The sequence below is a fragment of the Corvus moneduloides genome, chromosome 5 (genome assembly GCF_009650955.1).
Source record: "Corvus moneduloides isolate bCorMon1 chromosome 5, bCorMon1.pri, whole genome shotgun sequence".
NCBI lineage: Eukaryota > Metazoa > Chordata > Aves > Passeriformes > Corvidae > Corvus > Corvus moneduloides.
Window position 1 is genome coordinate 49,582,657 of NC_045480.1, and position 25,103 is coordinate 49,607,759.

At 37.2% G+C, this 25,103-nt stretch overlaps 1 protein-coding gene across 4 annotated transcripts in view; it reads left to right on the forward strand.

Annotated features, from left to right (window-relative positions):
* GLRB (glycine receptor beta) overlaps positions 1–25,103 on the forward strand; it is a 51,145-nt gene that overhangs the window by 17,003 nt on the left and 9,039 nt on the right. For 2 of the 4 annotated variants that reach the window (XM_032109114.1, XM_032109113.1), the window contains exons 5-9: positions 5,323–5,552; positions 8,911–8,993; positions 11,631–11,771; positions 15,035–15,187; positions 19,305–19,597. In XM_032109114.1, coding sequence (XP_031965005.1) covers positions 5,323–5,552; positions 8,911–8,993; positions 11,631–11,771; positions 15,035–15,187; positions 19,305–19,597 — 900 coding nt within the window. Of the gene's footprint in view, positions 1–5,322; positions 5,553–8,910; positions 8,994–11,630; positions 11,772–15,034; positions 15,188–19,304; positions 19,598–22,102; positions 22,240–25,103 lie in introns of those variants that run through there. The other 2 variants (XM_032109116.1, XM_032109115.1) reach the window with 2 other exon arrangements.

Consider the following 25,103-nt stretch of genomic DNA (forward strand, 5'->3'; position numbering starts at 1 on the left):
ACACTTCAATAGGACTGCAGAGCCACTCCAAGTTGAACATACTTGGTGGCTGGAACAGTTTTGAACAGCTTGGCCAGAAATTTCTGTTTCTTTAGCTAGCAGTGAAAAAAGACTTGTGTTTGACTGCAAATGATCATAAGTGAACTAATGGCATTAGTGGGAAGTAGTATTAAAACAAAAAAAAATGTAAGTTTGCCCAAAAGGCCACGAGATTTATTTCTGAAAAGAAAAAGAGGACTTCAGTTTAAAGGAGGGCAGGGAGGAAGAGCAGGAAAGTATGAGTGAGATAAGTGTCTTAAAATGTCAAGTATGTTAGGCCAGCCGGCCCTTTCAAGTTTCTGAAATGAATTGCATGCTTTAAAAAGTGAATTTTAAAGAGGCTTTTTTACAATTCACCCAGATTCAAATAGTAGCAAAACATGAATGTGAGGGATGTGCTTCTCCCCACCCCCTCCAAAAAAAAGTAGCATGCTCTCTGCAGCCATGTATGTGTGTCTGTCTGTGCCTTCCTGTTATGGTCACTCACAAATTTACGAGTATGTTCTGTAAGTCATGCACTCCTCCATAACTCAGAACTTCAGACACCATCCTTACTTTAGTTTATGCTTTTATTTAGATTTCTGTGTCTAGCTGATCACCGTGATAGCTAAGCATGTGGAATGTTTATGTGGAATTTGGATTACTTCTTGATTGCCTTAATGTAACACAGGAAGCACCAACAAAATAAACAGTCAATCTGTTCTTCCATGTATTACTTGGAAAAGTCTTCCTGCTGCAGTGGGCAGTGGACATTCAGGAATCACTGCTCTCTTGAGGATAGGTTTGTACTAGTCTTCAAATGGTCTGGGTAATACATCAGACAGTAGAAAGATCCCTTAGACTAGGAAAAGACTTGTACCTCCAGAGTCACAGGAAAAATATTTCCTGGAGGTGAGGCACCAAGTCTGTAAAGGATCAGAGGGGTCTCTTGTGTTCCGAAAAGGAGACATTTGCAGAAGTACCAGAACTGCTGAAAATGTTCCTTGGTGTTAGAGAAGAGAGTGGCTGGCTACATCTCTGCTGTCTCTGGTGTTGATGAGAATAATGAGGAGTATTGATTAATACACTGTCTCTACCAGAAGCTACTAAACTGGTTGGAATGATACCAAAATTTGTGAAAGTATATATTTCTAAGTCTTTCAGTCAACGAATTATTGTGATGATACTTTGCTCTTAAGCCACTGCTGGCTGTAATAATTGAACTCCTACATTTCTGCCAAATCTATGTTGGGGTAAGGCCATGCCAAAGCAATGATTCCTTCTTTTGTGTAATGGAAGTGTGGGAAAAAAAAACAGTGGGGGCCAGATGATTGGAAGTGAGGTCATGGTAGAAGGCCCAACAAGCAAATGTGTAGAGTGCCAGTGAGAAAAGGCCTTGCTTGCTGTCCTTCTGGTCCTGAGATAATTATATTCTTAGCTATGCAGTTGTCTTATCCTCAATGAAGAGTTGAAGTTACCTCCCTCTGAGTTAGAGTCCACTTAGATTTAAGAAAGGAGGGAATTTCTTTGTGGAAAAGCATCAACATGTTTGAAGCTACATTGTTTACAAAATAGTACCCATTTTGTGGGTCCTATGCCCAGAATCCTGTATTGCTTTAATCAAGCCCTTGTGAAGAATCTGAAGGGCAAATGTTTGCTCTGTGTCTAGAAATGATAGTGTTCATGTTGTGTTGTTTAATACTGAAGAGCATTGTAGTGTTTCCACACACTTATCAAGCAGGTCACCTGGAAAAAAATAAGCAAAAGAACTAGTGAACTACAGAGAGAATCAGAATTTGTACAGATAGAAAGGAAAAGAGCTTACACTGGAGCTGCTACCTTCCAGTAAGCTCCCTTTATCTTGAATCCTGTAATTTGTTTCCTTCTGTATCGTTAGACCGCTTGTCTAGGATCCCATGTTAACTCTGCTTCTGAGTTGCGCACGTTTTTTCAAACTGCAGATTTGTGGTATATTATGGTGTTTATATCACATTTAGAAACTGTTTTAAACTGGATGACCAGCCAAGGATTCCTAGGGATAGAGAGTTTCTGGTATAAATACCCATAGGGCTATTTTTTTTTCTATGATGATGATCCAACTCTCTGTCTACAGAATCTATATTCAAAGTTTTTGCTTGCAGTGTGACCTTTCTTCACTGACTCAAATGACAAAACACCACTTCTTCCTTCTCCTTTACTTTAAAACCTTTCTTTTTAATATTCATGAATATAAACAAAAATTCACTTTCCTTATTTTAATCTTAAAAATGACATTTTCTACTTCATTAAAAGGAAGCATTATTATGTTGCCTTTCTTTGTATGAGTGCAGTTTATGTAGTTAGTTTTTCATGATCTATGTGCTCCATTTTGCAGAGAGATGTATAGGCTATGCTTGCTTTCTGGCCTGAGGTGGTTTTCTGGCCACATGCCCACTGTTTAGTAGACTTTTGAAATATTTCCTAGAATGCCTCCCAGCTTCTCTGAAAACAACTTGCCTTCTGTTGGAGTTGCATGGAAAACAAAGCCCTCTAGAATACTTCCGTGTTTCTTTCTACCTGACAGGTCCTCCTAGCTCTAATGCTCATGAACATCTCTTCCATCCTCTTCCCCTAGTTTCAGGCTTTTTAGTTGCTCTTTGACTCTCCGTTACTATAAAATGCCAATCGCTTTGCAATATTCAAAAAAAATTTGTAAAATGTACAGTAGGAATACCATGTGCTCCATGCAGACTGCTTCTTCAGCCCCTGTTCAACCTAATTGTAGTGCACTTACTAAATCTTAAAATTTATTGTGCAAATTTGAGAGGACTGGTTACAGACCCTTTTCAAGACAGATTTATACCAGATCATTGACTTTACTGCTGCCAGATGCTATAAGGATCATACTCTTCTAAGAAGCAGCCCTTTTGTACATTGTTGTCTGGCTAGCCACAGTTTTGTATTGTGACATCTCTTTGCTTCCTTCTACATTTTCTTTATTGCCTAGAGTATATGGTGGCCTTCCTCTCCAAGTGCCCCATCAAGGTCTCTACTTTAGGCCTGAACCTCCCCATTTTAGATTAATGGGGTTTTTCTTCCCTGTGGGTTAAATGGGAACAGACTCAAGTTCTTAAAATGTCGAAACATCTGATTGTTTGGTGTTTAAGTTCATTTGTAATAGAGCAAGGCAGGAAATAAAATAGCATCCACCTGATCTTACTTCCAATTCTTATTTTGCCAGTGCATTCTGCTTTTCAGTGATGTAAGCATCTCCTTCTACTGAATGGGTAAGCTGAAGGCAAGTGTTGGACAGTGCTTATCCTTTGCCTATGGCTTTGAGAAGGCATCTGATTTTGTATAAAATTAGGGTAATGCACTTGTTTATGAGGAAGTTGAATTCAGTTTAACAAATAGTGTAATGCTTGTGAGCATGAATGGTATGCAGTATTTATCTCATATGGTTTAGAGTAATTTTTTTCACTGAGACAGGAAGTGCATATGGAATGGGAACTTTCAGCAAGAAGCAAGTAAAGGAAATTTTCAATTATCTACATATAATTGAAAAGATGCTTTCTGAGATAATGACCTGAATTCCCTCCAATTATGAGGCTTCTCTGTGAGAGCCTTCCAGTACAAATTCACTTCATATTAACCATTATTTTTTGCTTCTTCTTTACTTTGGCAAGACATTATTGGTCTTTGTATGAATATGAGTCAGACTATGTATATTTTTTCCAAAACCAACTACCAACAAGTAACAAGTACTTAGTTTTGCTTTGCTTTTCCTTACAATGCAGTAAGGAGAAATATTACAAAGTATAGTGTAATAAAGAAATACATGGACTAATTTTACTGGTGGAATGGACATGGGAAAGTGGGCACTGTACTTAAATTTACAGAGCAAATCAACAGAACAAATTATTATCCATGATGTTTTAGCCAAGTGAACTCCTTCTGGTTGAAGTTAGCATGACTGTCTCAACATGGCACCTGCTTTGGACTGTAAATGTAGTAAGTACAACAGAAGATAATTCAGCTGTATCAACAAAAAAATGTGTAAGAGTCATTGACATGTAGAATAAAAAACTTTATAAACCAGAATCCATTGACAAACCAAAAATATGTCGAGAACCTTCACTCACAGATTTCTAGCATTTTGCTATAATTGTAGAGAAGTGGCAGTGTTTCCACTGCTTTGAAAGACACAGCCCTTATCTCAGGAGGCTTTGTACCTAATAGACAATTAGGAAAAAACAAAGCATGCTATAGAAGGCAACTAGGAAGACTGGAGATAGAAATTATCTTACATACAGAATTTTGGCTCATTTTTTTATGTTTAACTTTACTTCAGCGATAGCTTTGTTCTTTTTCTGTATGTGATCTGCCTAGTTTACATATACATCGAAAAGAGGCACTGGCATAAATGTAAATGTAAAAAACAAAAAGACTTACGAGATAAGACTGAAAAATCATAGCTGATATTCTAGGTCAAATTTTTCCTTCAGATGCACACAGCTTTCACTAAGGACAGAACACGTGCAGGGTATCATTTTGCCCTGAGACACATGCTACTCCAATTCCCAAAAGCGAAATTAGGTTCTCATTGAGCATGGCTCTACTACTACTTCAGCCAGAGTCCTTCTGAATCCAGAAGGAGATTTCTTCTGTAAAGCCTTGATTTTGTCTCTTTGAGACCAACTCTGTTTCTCCTTTCATACATGCTACCTCAGTACTTATGTTGCAAGCTGGCATCAGTTTTCCTGTTACCAAAATAGTTCCAGATCACGGTCAGAAGGTCTGAGGCTGTATTCTAGGTGTGTAGTATAAAATTCATTATCTACCTGGTCTGTTTACTGCTTTTATAGTGTGACATTTTGCCATCAGTGTGCCATGTAACCAAATGGAGAGTAAACTGGAATGGGCACTCACAGGATATCCTGATAAAAGTGATATCATGCCTGCTGCCTGCAGCCATTTAGTGTAGTCAAGCTATGGCCTCTCTCTGCCCTGCTGCATGCTTTTCTCTATGCCTGGTAACAGGGGACTGCTACTGAGGGGATGCAAAAAATGATTCTGGAGCGGCAATTTGGTCATTTGTTTAAGGAAAGTTGCTATCTTCAAAACGTGAGTGAGATGTAATCTAACTGTAGTAAAGTCTGTTAAACATAACACTTCGTAATGTAATTTGAGTAGTGATTACTGTGTGATAGAAAAATCAGAGAATAATTTTTTTTCTCTTCTGAGTCTGATAGAGTGGTTTTATTTCTCTGTGGGGTTTTTGCTAGACTTTTGGCTAGTCTAATACTTGTTTATTCTTCCCATCAGGATTATAGAGTCAACATCTTTCTAAGACAGAAGTGGAATGACCCCAGACTCAAACTGCCCAATGACTGGAGAGGTTCAGATACACTGACAGTGGACCCAACTATGTTTAAGTGTCTTTGGAAGCCAGACTTATTCTTTGCAAATGAAAAAAATGCTAACTTCCATGATGTCACACAAGAAAATATCCTCCTTTTTATATTTCGAGATGGAGATGTCCTAGTCAGTATGAGGTATTTTGTTTATATATTTCCACTATTTTTTTAAAGTGACTTTATGTGAAATATATATGCTCTATTAGCCTTAGTAATGTAATGCAAGTTATGACTAATATTTAAATTTATATGACAGTTTGTAAACAATGCTGCAATTAATTATGTGTGAAGGAATCAGATGAAGGTGTTTTAAAGCATGTCAGCTGATAAAACTGCAGCTGTGAGAAATTTGAAGTGTATATACATTTGTATGTCATGTTAAGCTGACACACTGAACTTGTATGATTGGAAACTAAATTTAAACTCTTCCGCTAGTTGCTTAGGTTCCTAGAAGCATACTGGAGTGGATAGTAATCTGAAATGAAGCCTTCAGTAAAAGAGTATATGTTGCACCCTACTTGAATTTCTACAGCAACTAAAGTAAATGATGATTACTTGGTAAAGATATAGGGAAACACAGAAATTACAAAATTTGTGAATATGTATGTTTTGTAAAAGTACTGTGAAATAATCCTGATTAAATTCTATGCCTTACTGGATGTTACTTTTTTTCAGAAGTCCATAAATTGTTGTTCAATTTAATTGCAATTAACTTTTTTTTTTGGTGGTTTGACTTGGTTTATCAAAGGTATACACAATGCCACAAAAATAGTCATCCACTGAAAACAGCAAATTAGTTGATTAAAAAGGAGGTCATAGTGAATTACAGATCTGGAGAGTTTATAGTTTGTAGAGACTGGGCTCAATTTCCTAACAGGAAGTGAATTTTCTTCTGGTATGAGCTGTAACATATTGCCCTGATAGATGTAAAAATGATTGTCTGAATATACTGCAACATTACCTTTAAGAGGGAACCCCTTCAGAAGCTGGGGTCATGTGAACTATTTCTTCCTGCAGTAGAAATGGATAGAAGAAAGAAGAAACAATATGAAAGAGGCGGGGGTTTTTTTGCCCATTTCCAAACAGGATGAGAAAAGTCAGTCTCAAGACTATTGCTGGCAGTGATCAGAAAAGAAAATACATTGGGCAATCAAAGCATTTCATTTGGCTTGCTCTGAAGGTCTTGGTTTTGATTACATGCTTCTGTAGGAGGTTTGGGGTGTGTAGAAATTAATATTTCTAAGTAGAAAATAACTTCCAGCTATGAAAGAAGTTTCCCATCTGAAAGAATGAATGTTAAATGAAACCTTGAAACATTTCTCAAATATTTTTTCTGGGTTGCAGCTATTTGTAAATGAGCTCAATAGGTATGGTTAATGGTTAGTGAATATTGAGTGAATACTAATAGAAGTGTTTCTGATGGAAATATTACTCTCTGAAAACTTGCAAATAAGAAAACCAGGTTCAATAAAGTTAGAAATTATTGTCATCCTCTAAAAATATTTGGTTTATTTTAATGGCACACTATGTTCTTACATTATACATATGCAGGTAAGATCAATTTTTTGAGGGACTGTGATTTGGTGACATTTTTAAAATATATAATTTCTATGTCTTGTGGTTTTAGTTTACAGAGATATTATGACATATAAATGAAAGATTCTCCAGTTATCAAAATACTTGCATGAAAAAATGTGTATGAGGGAAAGCTCTTGCACAAATAGTTGAGAATTAGGAAACTGAATGCAGGAATAAACAGCTACTGCTCACATCAGGGGAAGTAAACAGTAGACTCCCACAAAAAAACTTTCTTCTGTGTTCTGTGTTCAACATAAGTCAACTGAAAAACTGGATTTGCAAGTGCATTTGATGATACCAAAATATGTAGAATGGTAAAGAGACAACAGTGAGAACCACAAATTAATTTAATGACTAGGCAACAAAGTATGGGATGAAATTCAATGTCAACAACTGGAAATGATGCATGAGGGAAAAAATTATTTTAGCTTCACATAAAACCTGATTGATTTTGAGGTGGTTATTACCAACCAAAAAAATAAGCTTTGACTAGTCATGGCTAGTTCTCTGAAAATGTCAGCTAATAGCTCAGTGCTGTTTGAGAAAGTGAATTGAATTCTTGGAAGTATTAGGGGATTAAAGAGAATGTTATGCCACTGCATAAATGTATACTATGCTTGCATCTTGAATGTAATTCTGGTCTTCCAGCTGTAGGAAGGGAGGCAGGGATGGTCAAAGGTATGGAACAGCTGAGCAAGGCTGAACTTTTCACACTGGAAAAAGCAAAATGATTGAGGTGGTGGCATAGAGGTCTCTAAATCACAAATGGCACAGAGAGAATGGATGGACATTGATTTTTTTGCCTTCTTTTACAGTAAAAGACCTTTGAGACAGACTGAAGATAGATAAAAAGGTGTGATTAGAGTGTGTGCAGCTTAGCTATGGCATTCTTTCCTGCAAGATGCTGTTCGTGTTAAAGTTTATGTGGTGTCGGGGTTTAACCCCAACTGGCAACTAAGTACCCCTTGCTCACTTCCTCCTGGCCCTAGTGGGATGGGGAGGAGAAGCAGGAAAATAAAGCCCATAGAATTTGTGGGTCAAGAACAGCTTAAAAATTGCAGCCAAGCAAAAAAAAATAAAAGTATTAGTGCTAATACTAATTGTAATAAAAAGCACAGGGGGAGAGTGACATAGAACCCAAGAGAAACAAGTGATGCAAAATAGAATTGCTCACTACCTGCTGAACGATGCCCATCCCTTCCCTGCTGCCTCCCATCTCCTTGTGCACCTGCTCACTGGCAGAGTATGGGAAACTGAAAAGGCCTCGATTTAGAGTAAGCACTACTGAGCAACAACCAGAAACATCAGTGTGTTATCCACATTATCCTCATACTGAATTCAAAACACAGCGCTATGCCAGCTACTAGGAAAAAAAATTAACTGTCCCAGCTGAAACCAGGACACCTAGATTCCAGAAAGCAGCTGAAAGCAAAACATCTTCTTGGAGATTAAAAAATCTGTTGTTGTCCCTTAAATACTGAAGAGTAACTTCTGGTTTAGGGAGCCCTTGAGGTGCAACTTTTGGGTGCTGCAGGATATCTGGCAAAATAACATTTCCGGATTGCTGTAGTGTCGTATTCTTCTTTAGAAGTCTGCCACTGGCCAATTCTGGAGACAGGACTCTGTTCTGTATGGACATTTGGTTTGGTTATGCTTATGAGCTAAATGTATTTTGTCTTATATTTGTAGTTCTCTAATTTGTAAACTACTATGTGTTTAAAACCCTCTATAGAATTTTATTCTCTTATTTTATACTAGTGAGATATCCATTTCAAACTGCTAATGATAACTTCTAAATTTTGTTTGTGCTCTTTTAGAAGATGAAAATCAAATACCTGTGATTTTTTTCTTTCTCATGGCCATCTACTGCCTACCTGGCAGCTCACACTGTTTTAAAATATAATTTCTGTATTTTCAGATTGTCTATTACGCTGTCATGCCCTTTGGACTTGACCTTGTTTCCTATGGATACACAGCGCTGCAAGATGCAATTGGAAAGCTGTATGTAAATCACTCTGTCCATAAAAACAGTTCTCTTCTAGGCATGCATGAGAATCAAACAAAAGTTATCAATTCTGTATACTTCATCTCAACATTTTTAATGAATCATGAAATTGATATTCACTGGTTCCTACCAATATAGATTTCCCTATCAAAGATGTTTCTTACTGATATGGCACTGTGCACTCTTTGTTTTAGCTTTTGCTATCAAGCAAGATGATAACTGAGAACTTTTATAAAAGCATTTACAATAAACTGAGATAAATGGAAACATATCATTTGGAAAAAAGAATGGTTTTTCCAGGCAGCTTTAACTTCCACAACCTGTGCTGCTTTGTAGATTGTTGGGGCCCAATTTATCCCCTTGCATTGATGATCTATTGGTATTGTTTGGAACTCCTTTGATACAATACCAAAGGAAAAGTATTTGATGTCAAAGGAGTGAGATCATTTAGTATCAAACCTTTGGAAAGTGGTTTCAGGATGTGTTTTGGATGTAGTCAGGCATCTATTTCTGGTCTCCAGGTGATTTAATCTTACAACAGGGCAGACAGGTCACATCTCTGAAGGGCTTCATGCCATGCTGGAAGTTGCAGACAAAATGTTTCTGAAATCTATCTTCCTTCCCATACCCATACACAGGTCCCTACTCAACTACAGCTTTTTCCAACACTTTGATCCCTGGTGATCCCGCTTTCTTGGTAATTCTGTTTTCCTGAATAAGGATGAGCGTGAAGCAGAAAGAAGGAAGGTGACTTGTTCCGGTCTGGTCCTGCTGTAACACAAAGCTTGTGCAGCTCTTAGTCCAGCAGGTCTGGTGGGAAAGGTGAGATTAGGGAAAGGAAGTCACAAGTGAAGAAAAGCAAGGTTAACCAAAGCTGGGCAGGGTATCACAATGGGGACAAGGATAATAGTAATGATAATTATAATGATGATGACAATAATAATAATTAATGTTATTATTATTATTATTTTAGGTTTTGGTTGTCAGCATTTATATTTAGAATTTTAGTATGTTCATAGCAGTTTTGCTCATCAGTAATATATATGTACATCAGCTGAAGTAAACTCTTATGATAACCCCAAATCAATTTGGGGTTAAATTGGACTTAGTTAGTAATACTAATGGAAGTTCACTTAAGATTTCTCAGTCCAGGTTGCTTCACAGGTGTTGCAAGGTATAGTCATTCAAGGATAAACTACTCATAAAACACAATTGTGCTAAGATGATATACTCACATTCAGTGAATTTGCTCCTTTTGAAAGAGTCTGCACTAAACTTTCTTCTACCTTTTAGTTCAGTTATCAAAAGTAAGACAGGTACCCATGACTTCCTATCTGTCCTCCCAGTTCTTTCCCTGTTAGAAATTGGCAGTTTTATTCTCCTTAGGTTATTTTCAAATCAATATTTTGTTTTTACTTGCTAGACTTTAAAATCAAAAAAGGCCACCAGTTGTTACCAAGATGTTCTTATATCCACAGTTATGATCCCCAGTTGTACTTATTCTCTACAGACAGAAATTTCACTCTCCAGTTATTGTTATCATAAAGGATCTTGGCAGTTTTGTGATCTGCTGTGTGTTGGAACAGGGTGAAAACGATTTTATGAATGAAACATCAGAACAACTTTTTTTAATAGTATATTATATTATGGAGCTTTGAAACATTGTGATTTTTATTAAATTGTTGTGAATCATAGAGACATCACTTATGAACAGCTTCACTTTCTTAATCACAGCTGTTTTTCAAAAATTAAAAAGAATAATGCCTTCAGAAAAAGAATGGCTTTTTAAACATTTTTCCCAGGCTTTGAACTGCAAAATGATGCATTCCAACTCCATCTTTTTTATGTTTCCTCCTCTCTGTTCCCATCTAACACACATTATCTCTGTTTGAATTAAGTTAATCTTTAATGAACAGAAGGTAGCAAGAAAATGTCATGTAAAATCATGATTCTGATTATGCATATTCATTCATTATTGCTTTATTCTTGAATATTGTGAGTCTAACTTGCACTGCCTCTCACTTGGTGGTGGTATATATATTATTATTTGGGCACTCAGGGGGTTTCTGAGATCTGTCTGTACTCAGGAGGTCACGAAGGCACTGAGCTGATTTCTGTCAGACTGCACATCTGCTCTAATTCCTGGTCAGGTATTTCCTGAATGGCAATGCTTTCATGAATCAGGGCTTTTAGACTGAACAAATAAGCAGAGCAGTTGTCTTACATTAACACCAAGATTCATCACAGTAATTGAGTTGTTAAATTCTCTTGAAGTTACTTGGACTCATAAGTGCTATTAAAATTCAGCTTTTTCATATTTTGCTGGAGTATGAATGAATATGGAGGCTTGAAAGCTGTGGAAAATACATTTTTGCTTTCTTTGTTTGAAAAATACACGCTGTAAGAAATACCTCTTAGTCATCCTAGTATTGCTGATAATGTAGTGTTTCAGCCACTAAGTCCTAACTTAGGCCTACATAAAAATGCAGCTGTGGATTATTTAATTTTTGTATTTATTTATTTGAAGAGGAGATGAAAAAGAATGGAAGATATATAATACATATATACTAGGTTTTCTTGCAGAGTTTACTGTGATTGAGGTGGTTCTTTAAACAATTATTTTGTTCTTGTAGTTGGTTACACAACTGATGACTTACGGTTTATCTGGCAGTCTGGAGATCCTGTACAGCTAGAGAAAATTGCTCTGCCTCAGTTTGATATTAAAAAGGAGGATATTGAATATGGTAACTGTACCAAGTATTACAAAGGCACAGGTAGGTAATGTAATTTATTTCCTTGGTTAAAAAACTCTAAACTTCCTTTGGTTACTGTTTATAGTTAATGGTTAATATTCCAGTCCATGTCTTATATTTCATGGGATAAAACAGATTACTTTTAACTAATCTAATGAGTAGTTCATATAATGGTAAGTTTAATATGTGATCGTTACAAACTAATTCAAATACAGAAATAACCAAATTGAAGAAGGGATTAAATATTTGTCTTGGTTTTGCTTACACATCTCGTGATCTTACTATTACCATTTTATTTCTATGGTCCTGATACTTGTTTATGCTTATAAATATCTAACTTTTCTGAAATAATGTTCATGCCGAATCATGCCAGTTGCAGCAAAATGGGTAAATTTTGATTTTCTGTTTAGGCTTTTGTTCCGTAAGTGGATAGTATTAGACTGTAATTCCAAATGCTTCACCCTGCAGGTTCTTCCTTCCTCTAAGTGTTTCAGAAATTCTGTCATTTTTGAAAGCTGCTTGTGGTCCTCAACCCTGTATTTATTTATTCCTATGATTATTTTTTTAATGTGGGCACAATTTTTTCCAACGATTTCTGTACTCTGGCTTTTAATGATTTATCTTTTTTACTATGATTGATTCCTGCCTATGGAATTGATTCCTGCTTATATCCAAACTACTCGTGCTGTGGCAACCACAAGACTTTCTACAAGAACAGCTGTATTTTAGTCAGTGCTTTTACATCACGGGAATAAATCTCCCATTAAAACTCAACTAGGAAGGCCGTGGTGCTGCAGCTTCTGAGGACCCTCTGCAAGTTTCATGTTGCCTATTCAGGTGGAGACTCTGTTACTTGCAGTTGCTCCTGTGGTACATTCCAAGCCTGGAGAGATCTCAAGGAGCCTTAACAGATCTCAGAGTTAAATTTTTAACTTGAAAAGGTGGTGAAAGTAAAAGTGGGCTTTGTTTTTTAACTGCATAATGAGTGAGTTCTTAGCCTAAGTACATAATTCAGGTTCTCAGGTGATTTATAATTTGTAAATAATAAGAAACTAGCTCTCTTCAGGTAAATGCTGCTTTTTTGAAAGCATATCCATCAGCTAGCAGTGGTTGCATTCAGGATATGGTAAAACCTTGCTTAGCAGTGGGAAAAATACTTTGTTCTTAATGAAACAATGAATTTACTGAAAAAAAATAGTCTATAAAGTAGTGAAAAACTAAAGGAATGGATCCTGCATTTTCCCAAATGAAATTCATACAAATGGGAAAATTGTAAACTTTATGTTCTATTTGTGATAATTTTGAGGTGTGCCCTAAATCTGAAATTAAATGTCAAAAAAACTTTAGATATTTGAGATATTTTTTGGAACCTTAAAAAAAATATTTAAGAATTATGCACAAAGAAAATCAGTGTTCTCTCAAGTTTCAGCAACTTGTGACCACAAATGACACTGTGCAAAATGCTCAGTAAAATGTTCACATTCTGTGTGTGTGCTTTAAACATTAAAGAAAGAACATGAGAGAACGATTTTTTAAAGTTTTCACAATTCTTTTAATGCAAATCCTTTCTGCCAAGAACATCTGTTCGTTCTCATAATCAAACCCAGAATTAATACTTCAGTAATGTGAGTGGAATATTTCAGTACTCTGAAGTATGTTTAAAGGCTGTTTTCAATACTCCGTTTTTTTAATTAACTTGAAAATTCTTATGCTGAAGGTGTTTTTTTAAAAGCAGATTTCACACACAGAGCTAAAATTAATTCAGCTAAGGATTTTGTCAGATAATCAAGAGAAGTTTTGCATCAAGGGGCAGATTTTCAAAATTACAACTTTTGTAGGAGTTCCTTGAAAATTGCAAAAAAACTTAATCTTTACTGCCTATTTTGCCAACTGATGTTTTATCATACCTACCTAAGGTGAAAGAGGGTCAGCAAATCTGGGCTGCTTTTGTGGCAAGACGTTGAATATTTATATTTGCAAATTTCCTATTGTTCATCTTTATGACAGATCAAATAGGTCCTTTCAAGCTGAATGGTGAGGGCAATAGATACTATGCTCTAATGAAATATTATTCAAATGAAGGCATGCAGAATGCATTTCCTACATAACACAAACAAATAATGATTTTGAAGGTCATCTCTCATTTGAAAATAAAACCTAAAAGTATCTGGAATCCATTCATTAAGAGGGAAAATATTCAGCCAACAGGTCACTGAAGATGATAGAATGAACTATAAAACACAGTAGAATGTCTTCTATACAAGGATGTTTATGTTTAATGTTTTATTCTTTTGTTGTTTTGGTGTTTGTATGCCCAAACAGCACTTTTACGATAACTTATCATTGTACAGCACTTAACTAATACAATATGGAAGATAAATAGAGAACTTTTGGACACATTCTATCTTATAAATCAGTTTTGCACCAACTGGTTTGATAAATATAGTCCGATTTGAATTTTGAAGTTGTTGTAATATAACGTCGGAATGCCTTTTCCTTGTGATAGAATAGTTTGTGAAGTTTTCAAGTTTTTTACAACACTGTTGTGTTACTATTACCATAAAAATTCCAGTTTTACTAATTGAGTGAAAATATGGACAGAAATTATTTTCTGGATGTCAGACTTCTTGATACATTTGTTACCTCCAGCAAAAAATGTAGTAACTTCAACTTTGTTCTTTGTTGAATTCATCTTAAACATCTTCTGAAAGTTTGTATGCTTTAAATCTTAATTTTAAAAGATTTGATACTTTATTCCTTGTTTGCAAAATTCACAGTTTCTTTGAAATGTCTGTACCAATTTTAGAAGTCACCTGTACCAGCTTTCAGTACTGGGGAAATCTCTGCTTAGAGTCACATTCAGATCACATCTTTCCATTCTAAACTTTCTAGACTAGTATTTCTTACTTCATCTTTTGCACAAATTAATGCTAAGTAGGATTTTCAGATGAACTTAAGCAAGTAGGACTGCTAGACCCCATTGGTTTTATCTGGACTGCATCTTGAAGCCAGCATCAAGCTGGGAGTCACTTCAGCCTCCTGCTACTGGTGTGTTTTGAAAAGATGAAGGGTTCCTTACACAGCACAGAGTACCGCAGCCTGACCACATTTGGTGCTTAAGCAGATCTGTATTTTGAATTTTTTTTTCAGATTAAATTCTTTACCTTTATAAAGAAAATCAAAGCATTGAACACTTGTTCTTAAACAGAAAAAGACCTGGAAGATGTGGATCAGAGGTTCACCTGCAAAGCACATTAAACATTAATGCATTTATTTCTTTAAAGGTTATTACACTTGTGTAGAAGTGATCTTCACTTTAAGAAGACAAGTTGGATTTTACATGATGGGTGTTTATGCTCCTACACTGCTAATTGTTGTTCTGTCCTGGCTGTCATTTTGGATCAATCCTGATGCAAGTGCTGCAAGAGTCCCACTGGGTAACCTGCGTTTTCACGTACTGTCACAATCCACTGTAACACCATTGAGCCATTCTCAGTTGCTTTGGCTAAATGACACTGGACCCTGAAAGCAACTCCACTTCCATTATCTGCTCATCATTTTCACTGAAATCTGCTCATTCCTAGTCCTGTAAACTCCACCTTGGCATTAAGACTTCACTTGATAGTAGTTCCAGCATTTGTGTGACAAACACACTGTCTCTGCTCTTCTCAACCTGAACAAATCTGATCCATCTATGCACAGGTGATGCTGCAAACACTGTGGCAATATGCAGTTTACAGGAATTTCAACATTTGAATAATCAGTAAGAAAGCAGGATGATAATAGGTACCTATTGGAGCAGTCTTTCTGAAGATTAATAGAAACAATGATGTTTGGGAAAGAGCATTCGTGTTACCTGACTGGCTTTATTTCATTAGAGACTCAGTTCATGAGAGTGCTTCAAGCTCATGCAGTCATGTTGCTCAGCACAACATAGTAGGCAGGCCCTTCATTTATTATGAAATAGCATCATTTCAATGAAATAGCAGGACACAGGGTTAGTAGAAACAATACTGTCCTGACTACTTGGGTTGTACACAGCACTACAGCTCTGGTGTGGCCAAACCTGCTGACCCCAAGAGCTCAGTGACATGCAGAGACAGGCTCTTCCATCCTGACACTTCTCCTATTTGGATTCCATTTCCCATGTTCTGGCCTCCCAAGGCTCCCATTTTCCCTAGCACTCCCTCCTCTCCAAGCCCATACTTTCCAAATCTTTGCCATGTCCCAGGAGGTTTAGTGCACCTGTTTCCAATACCCAAGTGGTGCAGTTGCAGAATCCCTCCTGCTGCCTGCCTTCCTCAAAAATCTCTTACCCACACTGGAACTCCACATCTCCACAGGATATGACTCCTGTGCAGACTTTTTTTCTTTTTTTTTTTCTTTTGATCTTTAAAAGTAGTTACTTGGGAAGGAGTCTCAAGCTTTATTAGTTTCATGGCAAGTAACAAATATAATCTTTCACCTTGAAAAGTTGCAAGGTTGCATTACATAATGCAAATCATTAAGAGAACATTTGAAGACAAAAAGGGTGGGGAAAATATAATAGGCATTAAATTAAAAAGAATGAAAGAGGAACTGGAAAACTAGAATCGAAATCAAGCTGTACTGCCAAATTTATAATCCCATGCTTCAAATAGTGAACCAGATGGGCTTATTAATGATATATTAGATTTATAAGTGTCTTAGATTTAAGTAACATTGTCTTTGTAATAAATATGCATGCTTATTTGTTGTTTATTTATTTCGTTCATTGTGTTTATTGGCTTCTATTATGTATTAGCATTTCTGAAATAATGCATTTTCAAAGATACTAGCCATTGACCTGGCTATGTGACTTTTCCTTAATTGCCAGAAAAGCAAAAAACCTCTAAATCTGACCATCCCTTAGCTGAGTCAGTGTTTAGTGTGACAGTTATTAACACTGTCACTGGGGTAAGATTTGTGTTTCTCCAGTTTTGGGAGAGCAACGAACTAACTCTTCTAGCGACATCCTTGAGATCCTTGACCTTGAAATACAACAAGATTAACATTTGTGTGTCAAGTAAATGATATCTAGCCCCAAGAAAGTGTACCAGTGGCTACTTACAGATCTTACTAAATGAGAAGCTACTTCAGATCTTTCAGTTTATTTGTTCATGCTCCTCACTCACATTTGAGGCTTAAGCTTTGGATTGTGGTAAGTAGGCACCTAGTGCAGCTGCTGCTAAAAGTGCGACTTACAATTCTGGTACTAGGGTCTCCAAGGCCATGCCAATATTCATCAGGCAGCAAATGGTTGCTGAATAGAATATTTCTGTGCTTCTGTCTCACTTTATTGTTACCTGAAAACCTAGACATTTCTTAGTCTCTTATAGTGAACCTTTCATTGTAGGAATTCAGAAAAATGGAAATTAGCTGCTGGTCACCATGATCTCAATTGCTCTACTGAACATGTTAATGAAAACTCCACAAAAATCTTTTCAGCTAGAATTTATAAGTTATTTCTGTAGAATTCAATCCAAGATTGTAAGGTATAATACTTTAAGGTCTAAAAAGGGGGTGTACAAATGTTTTTGGCACCAGGTATGCTATTAATTATCACGTATTAAAATATTAAACACTTTTAAAGTCAGTAGGAACAAAAATACTATATCCAAGATGTTGAGCTGGTCCATGTCATTAGCTGGTTTGGTTATGCAGGAGAAGGATAGAGGCTGCCCTTCAGAAGTCAAGCATAGGCATGCATAGTACTTGGTACACTACGCTGTTAGAGAATAAACAGCATGCTGGGCACAGGCAAATGAGGCAGTATAGCCTTTTTTGTACTTGTTAATGCAGTTCCTTGTGATCCATAATTAGTGTTCATCCCCAGTCTGCAGGTGCTGGTAAGTGAAAATAATTTTTTTTTAAAGAGAAGTATTCTATGCTCACTTTCTATCTTTATGGGAACATTTGTACTTAAATGCTTCAGTTACAGTAGATGGAAAATAAGCCAGAGCATACACTGAGGATTTTGTTCAGTATTTGCTATATCATTCTGTTCTGAGATAACACATCTGGTTGTTCTTTTTTATCCCTATGGACAAAAAAAAAAAAAAAAAACAGCTTTGCAGTGATACATTGATACTACACATTTCTAAGTCAAACATCATAAAATTTTGTGGTTTAAAATTGCATGACTGTAAACATTTCTTTACACTTTAGTGTTTTAGGAGGTAGTAAATTGTCCATTAGAGATTAATGCCAAATAAAGTGTCATATCAATCTTATCAAAATTCAAATAGGAGCAGTAGCTAAAGAATGTGTTGTTCGTGATCAAGTAGAAATGAGTATTTTCATAGGCCAATACAGATAGTTTCATTTTAATTTACATTTTCACATCCCGAGTTATTTAAAATGGATCTGAAGGAAATCATCTCTCTATGAATAACAAAATTTTTCATGCAATATAAGAAACATAGTTGAGACTAACTAAATATCTCCTTTTGGCCAACATTTTTTATAGACATCAATTCTATTTCATTTAGCTGCCCACTCATAAATAAAGATTTTTATCATTAGCATTCACAAAACCAAAATGGGACATTTTGAACTTGGAGATCGAACTAAGTTTTCCCCACATGACAGCTATTTCTAAAGTTAGCTTTTTCCAAATGTAGCTGTTCATGCTACTATTTTCACAGGAGCCTGTTAGAAATCTTTCTTTGGGGTCAAGCTTGTATTTTGTCTCTTGTGATAGAAATCCTGTGTTGATGGTGACATTTGGAAGCCTTATTAGGGGAAATGCTTGGTGAAATCCATGATGAGTGTGACCTTTCAACAGAGCCTTTGCGCACATGGGCTTTTTTCATCATAAGGGCTTTGTCAAATGCTCTTTATCTAGAAAGCTTCCTCTAGATCCTCGAAACTCAAATGGGGAATGATTTAGACCCTCAGTCACCTCCACGGTTTCATCTTCTCAATGAATCAGGAGCACAGGCTTTTTGATTTGCTCGTGCAACTTTGCCCTTCAGCAAAAACTTCTCTTTCACCTGAGGTCTGAATATCACACTTGTGAACAGGTCATTCAGAGAATTGTTCCTGCTATAGCACAGTTTGGATTTCTATGCTATATATATATATATATATGTATATAAATTAGACAATGCCAGTCTAATTTAAAGGACTTGGAGTTTTTAGGTTTAAGTGTCACATATTTCTCTTCTACCTTCCCAGAATTAGATGCACATTGTAAGATAAGTCTTTGGAAAGCCCATTTCCCAACTGTGATGTGTGATGGGACAGGGAAACCATAACAACCAGTTTAGCCTCACTTATTTGTTTCTCTGTTTATAAAATGAAGGTCCTGCATTATTAATAATTCATCATTAACTGCACTATCCTACCTAAGTGTTTAACTTGTTCATTAGCTGAAGGCATGTGCACTTTGTACATCTGCTGCACCGACCACATCATGAAGTCCCATTCACTGTTACAAAACATCATTCACTGTTGTCTGTTTCAGAGGAGAGCACAGCCAGGGCCATTAAAGGGAAGTTTTCTTATTCAATATATTGTTTTCTCTTTTTGTAGGTATTTTCTCAGTGCTCAGCTTGGCATCTGAATGTACCACTCTTGCCGCTGAACTTCCCAAAGTGTCTTACGTGAAGGCCTTAGACGTGTGGCTGATTGTTTGCCTTCTCTTTGGGTTTGCATCTCTGGTGGAATATGCTGTGGTTCAGGTAATGCTAAACAATCCAAAGAGAATCGAAGCTGAAAAGGCAAAGATTGCCAAGGCAGAGCAAGCAGAAGGGAAGGGAGGAAATGCTGCCAAGAAGAACACTGTGAATGGCACAGGGACTCCTGTTCACATCAGCACTTTACAGGTAGGAGCTGCAAAGCTTTTTATGCAAAATCAGCATTATTGTCTAGGAATATACTGTTTCTAATATTTTTGAATAGTGCTTAATCTTGGAAGTGGCCAAGACATGAGAAACATGCTGGTAACTAATGGCTAGCAATCTGAACAATTGGTCCCTAGTGATTTGGGGTCAGAAGTTCTAAGTGAAAAATTTGTCTTTTAATATTGTAGCACCATGGCTGCTGCTTAGCTTCAGGTAAATAAAGTAGCAAGCAGCTTTACAGTTGCTATTTTTCTCATAATAAATAGCAGCTGTCAAACTGTAATTATTCAGAGGACAGAACTCTCAGACAGTATTTGCTGAGAACATACTCAAATAACACCCAGCTCGTTGCTCCCTCGGGATGGCCACAGCTGCACTGAATTGCATGCTGATGAAGCCAGGAATCCAGAAGTCTTGGCATTTGTAAACAAAAGACAGGTCTGTTTGTGTCAAACAGTTCCTGCATTTATTGTGTTGCTAGATAGAGTTTATGTGTAAATCAGTCAGATTTCATTTTATGGATAAAGATGACATGTACATCTTCACTCAGGGCTAAGTTTTCCATCATGTTACTGAATTCCTGACATTTTAGAAGCCCCTGTTTGTGCTCCAAGAGTTACCAGATATCCCATGCCTTCAGTCCTAAGTGATATTTGACATTTATTCTGCAGAAGAAAATACTTTTTTCTACGTGTCTAATATGAATTTGGCTTGTCCTTTTCAATGACTTAGCAATTCTGTTGTATAAAATAAAGCTATTAGGCCAGATCCAAGTGGTAATATTGGTACACTGTGACTTCAGTGTTTGTTTAGGGAAGGAGTAGTTTATGCCAGAGTGGCAGAAACCCTGTCGTAGTATCAAGTTGGGTTTACGCCATAAGTGATTGCCCCCAGCCCAGAAGAGCTGCAGGCGTTGCAGAACAGTGCACTTAACTACCATAAGTTTCATCTGGTAGAAGAATCTTTGGGAAATGTTTTGGTAGGCAACTACTCTCAGCTTAGAGTAACCCCATGATTTCTTTGACTTGTGTCATGAGTAATTCCCCAAGCCTAGGCAACATGAGGACTGAGTAGAAGAAAATGGCTCTGCTGTCCCTGAATTGAATGTGATAATTTTGTGTTCAGCAATCTGCAGGTCCCAAATTCAGCTGTTTCTTCTGACAGAATAGTTGCAAAAATCCAGCAGATCAGCATCAAATATATTTTTCCTATTTCCAGTACTTAAAAAGTGTTAAGTGTTCAGTTTGATCAATGACAAGTTTAGCAAAAAAAAGTAGTGTGAACAAAACCAATTGCTGAATTACTGATTCTCCTTGGTATACCCACCCTCTCAGGTACATGCCATTGTCATATCCATGTGGAAGACAAAATTATCTATTACTACCTATATTGTGCTTTCATATTTTAATTTTTTTTCAAGAAGGCACTGGTGTTCAGTGTGTTTTATGACTTAGAAGAAGAGGAATCATTATCCACAGAAGTTCAGGAACGTTCCCCATGAATGATGTCTAGCAGTAGGCTGACGGTTTTTAGAATTCAGAATTCAGTCTGCCTTCCTCTTGTAGCATCTCCCCTCCACAATCTTGAAATGTCAGCCTCAGCTTCTAATGTTTGACCTGCACTTTTCAGGGTCTTCTCAGTTTGTTATGAGAGACCTTTAACATTCCAGTAGCTTCTCATGATCTTTATACAGAGATCAAAAAAAACCATTATTTACCAAGACACAGTGGAAATAGGTATTCATTGCTGTAAAAGCTATTCATGTGTCTGAGTGGCTCATGGGTAAGGATCCAGCTTGAATTAATCCACCTGCTTTGAAACACAACCTACCAGAGGAAAGGTATCCTGGTAATTTCTGGGAAGATGACCAGGCTGAGATAGAAAAAGCTCCCAGACCAATGAATCATCTGACATCAGGATGTGGTAGGACAGTGGTGCTAGATTTTATATATTTGAAAGCTATAAATCTGCCTAGCTGCAAACTCCCTCTCTGAACCTGCTACCGCGTAGGAGTACTTTGAAAGTTCTCAGCCCTGGAAAAGCCTGTACTAAAGTCCTAAATCAGAACAGGTGTAAATCTTTTGGTAGCTCTGACTCCTAATCCAAAACTAGGCTTGCCCCACAAAATTTGGATTGCTCCCATACAGACCTAGTTATGATCAAGTAGAGAATGCATTTGTCATACGGAAAATATGCAAGGGAGAGAAACATTAACGAAGCAGGTAATGGAAAAAAAACTGTATGTTGAAAAGCATAAAGAATACAAAACAAAAGGAGGCCAGAGTGCTGTCCCAGAACTTCAGGAGCTGTTTCTCATCAGGGTCATGTAGGATTGTGTGGGAGGCAAGAGCAAATACTTTGCTAAATGTCTGGAAAGACTTAGGTGACCCAGTGTATAACTTTAGGAGAAAAGGACAACTTATAACTGCACCCCTGATGTAAGTATATGTCCTGTAGAAATGTTCATGGATGTTCTTTTTCCACTAGGAGGTGATACTCAGGCAAAAGTGACTGAGGGTGTAGCTGGAAATGTCAGCATAGCTAGGCTTGAAACAGTGGATAGACCAGATGAGACTTGAAGGTAAAGCCAACAGAAAAGACATGGAAGCAGTTAACTCCAAGTGGGGAAAAACAGAGAGCATGAATAATTCCATTTGTAAGTGTTTCTCCTGTTTAAATTAAGCTATTAAATATTATGAAATATTAACTGAATGGTGCTGATATATATCTGTAAGTTATTAAAGGGTAATCAAATTTAAAAAGAGAAGTTACTTTATTTCACTTCAAAATGCCCTGGATCCTGATGCCATGGCAGTTTGCATTCCCTGAACAGCAAGTTGTGCTCTTGCTGCTTTTGCAGTGTTGCAGCAATGATGTTTCTGCAGGAGATTTGGGCAAAGGGCCTGCGTGGAAGGTACAAGGGAGCTGCTGGGTTGAGAAGGTCCTTGCTGTGGGGAGGATCAGAGGGAAGCAAGTGGGGCAATCAGGCATCCCTGGTTCCAGTCTTTGTGGAACAACTTGTTGTCATGTGCTTGCTCCATTTGTGAAAGTTAAAATGGCATCTGGTTTGGAGACCTGGCGTATTTGATTTAAATAAAAAACAACTGTAACAAAACCACATGATAATTCCTAAAAATACAAGCAGCTATTGTTCCGTTTTTATGGAGTAAAAGGATAAGCTTTTCAGTGTATCCTAAACATTAGAAGTTTAATGTAATTTGTAATTGCAGGCTAGGAGAAGAGTTCCCCTGTAACAGAATCTGCAAGGGTCTGCTGAAAGTTTTCAGCAGAAAGCACTTTTGTCACTGTGTCAATAGTCAGTAATCACGACCGATAGTCACCAACAGTGACAGTGAAGATGGCAGGGTGAAAAGAGTGCTCACAGTTTGCCAATCACCCAAAGATGGAGAAAGACTTCCATGCATGTGTAGCTACTTCACCAGATCCTGGGAACTGGCTGATGTAAAAGCTGCATGTTGCTGGCATATGCCAACCCCTCAAGTCCAAGCTTTATGAGTCATGCTCCCTCCAACAAAAACCCTTGAAATGTCAGTGCCATTTTAAACCCAGAGGTTTATCAATATGACTGTCTGATTAAAGTCAAGTGGTCTGTCTGTCAAGATCACCCTGAATCTGTGGGGAAGAAAAGAGAAAATAAGTACTTCTGATGTGTTTTTCTAGGAGAAGCAGTGGCTATGCACTTACAGGCAAAAAACCATGAGAAAATACAGCTTGGCTCCCTTAGCTCATAGCGGCTGCAAGTAGATGCTGTTCTAAGCAGAGGAGAAAATTATGCAACCTGGTGATAACTGCTTGCACTGGTTTTTTATTGGGAATCCTCAGTAGGAGTTTGCATGTGTTTCCTAGCAATGAAACACCATACAGTGAGAAAAACAAGCAAAAAGGGAAATGTTTTGAAGATGAATCATTTTTTTTTGCTTTCATTGCTGACGTGATTACAGTGAGAGATTGCACTGTTAACTATAACAACACCCCTTCACTTGAAAAGTCACATTTTCATCAAGCCCATTAATAGAAGATGTCCCCCACAGATAATGTGCTAATGACTGGAGAGAACATTTGCTAAAAGAATGGTTCTGGCAGATGATGAATAGCACTATGCAAGTGGTGGTAATAGCTCTAATGCCAGTTATTTTTAAAAAGAAGTGGTGCTGTTGCTTGCTTTATCTTGTCAGAGCCACATCTAGGCTCTGAAATCTGAGATGAGTTATGTTCACCTCTACTGAGTTATAATATACTTGACCACTGGTGGTGACCTGTTGTAACCTGGTCTTCCCAGGTTTTTTCCCCTCAAGTGGAACTCCAGACTAAAATTTTTATTGCAGAACCATCAAAAACCCAGCTGACATTTTACCTTATACACAAAACCACAGGCTGCAGCCTATTTTAATAGTTCCTGACAGCATTTCAGGTACAGAGTAGGTACTTTCTGCTCCAGTGACTCCTGTATTCATCCTTGGAGATAATTCAAAACATGACTGTAAAAAGGCCCCAAGCAGGGGCTTTGAGCAGGGGGTTGGACTAGATGATCTCCAGAGGTCCCTGCCAACCTCAGCTGTGCCATGATATTGTGATATTTTATGTATTAATATTTTTTGTCCTGTACTTTACAAGGAATATTTGGAGTGTGGTAGCATATTCCTCCTGAGCTGCACCAGAAAATATACTCAGTCTGAGTACAGACTAATGCTAAAAAATCATTACTTTATTGATGATCTACATCTATCACGGCAAGAGCAAGAGAAGAGCACAGAACAAGTGCAAGAGAGATTAATAACAGCTTGTTAGAAAACTCCTCCTTTGTCTTGTATGGAAGCCCCTTATAGAACTGGCAGCATTAGTGACAGATCTGCATGCCAAAAGGAGGTTGGGTGCACAGCAGCAGAGATGGTTTTGTGGCAAGGAGGATGTGCTGTGTAGGGCAGGGAGCGCAGCATTACAGTGGAGAAGCTCTTCAGCCTGAGGGACACGTGCAGAGTTTGAGAGGCTGCCAGTGCTATAGCACATTTGAAGCCCTGCTAGAGGTTATGGACAATACATTTCTGCTCTCAAATATGATGACTTTTATATTGCACTTTGTCCTGATGGATAAAGAGGACTTGATCACAGGATGAACAGTCAATTGACAAGGATCTTTATTCTATTTGCACAAAACAAATTGAGTCAAGTCCTGATATTTTTGGTGTTGTGAAAGGTCAGATTTCATAAATTTGAGAACTGTCTAATCTGGATAGAAGAATTTAAACAAAAATTATGAACGGTGCTGGTGAGCTAATAATGTTGAAATAGTTACAGACCAGAAGTAAAGCTATTCTAATTTAAGAAAAACCCTAAAACCTAACAAACAGAACAATTGAAAACAAACTTCCCAAATATTTAAAACTATCTGAGCTTCAAGCATTTCTCTTTTCTTCTCACTGGCAAATGGGAGGTGATAGCAATTAATATAAGCTGAAATCAAGAAAAT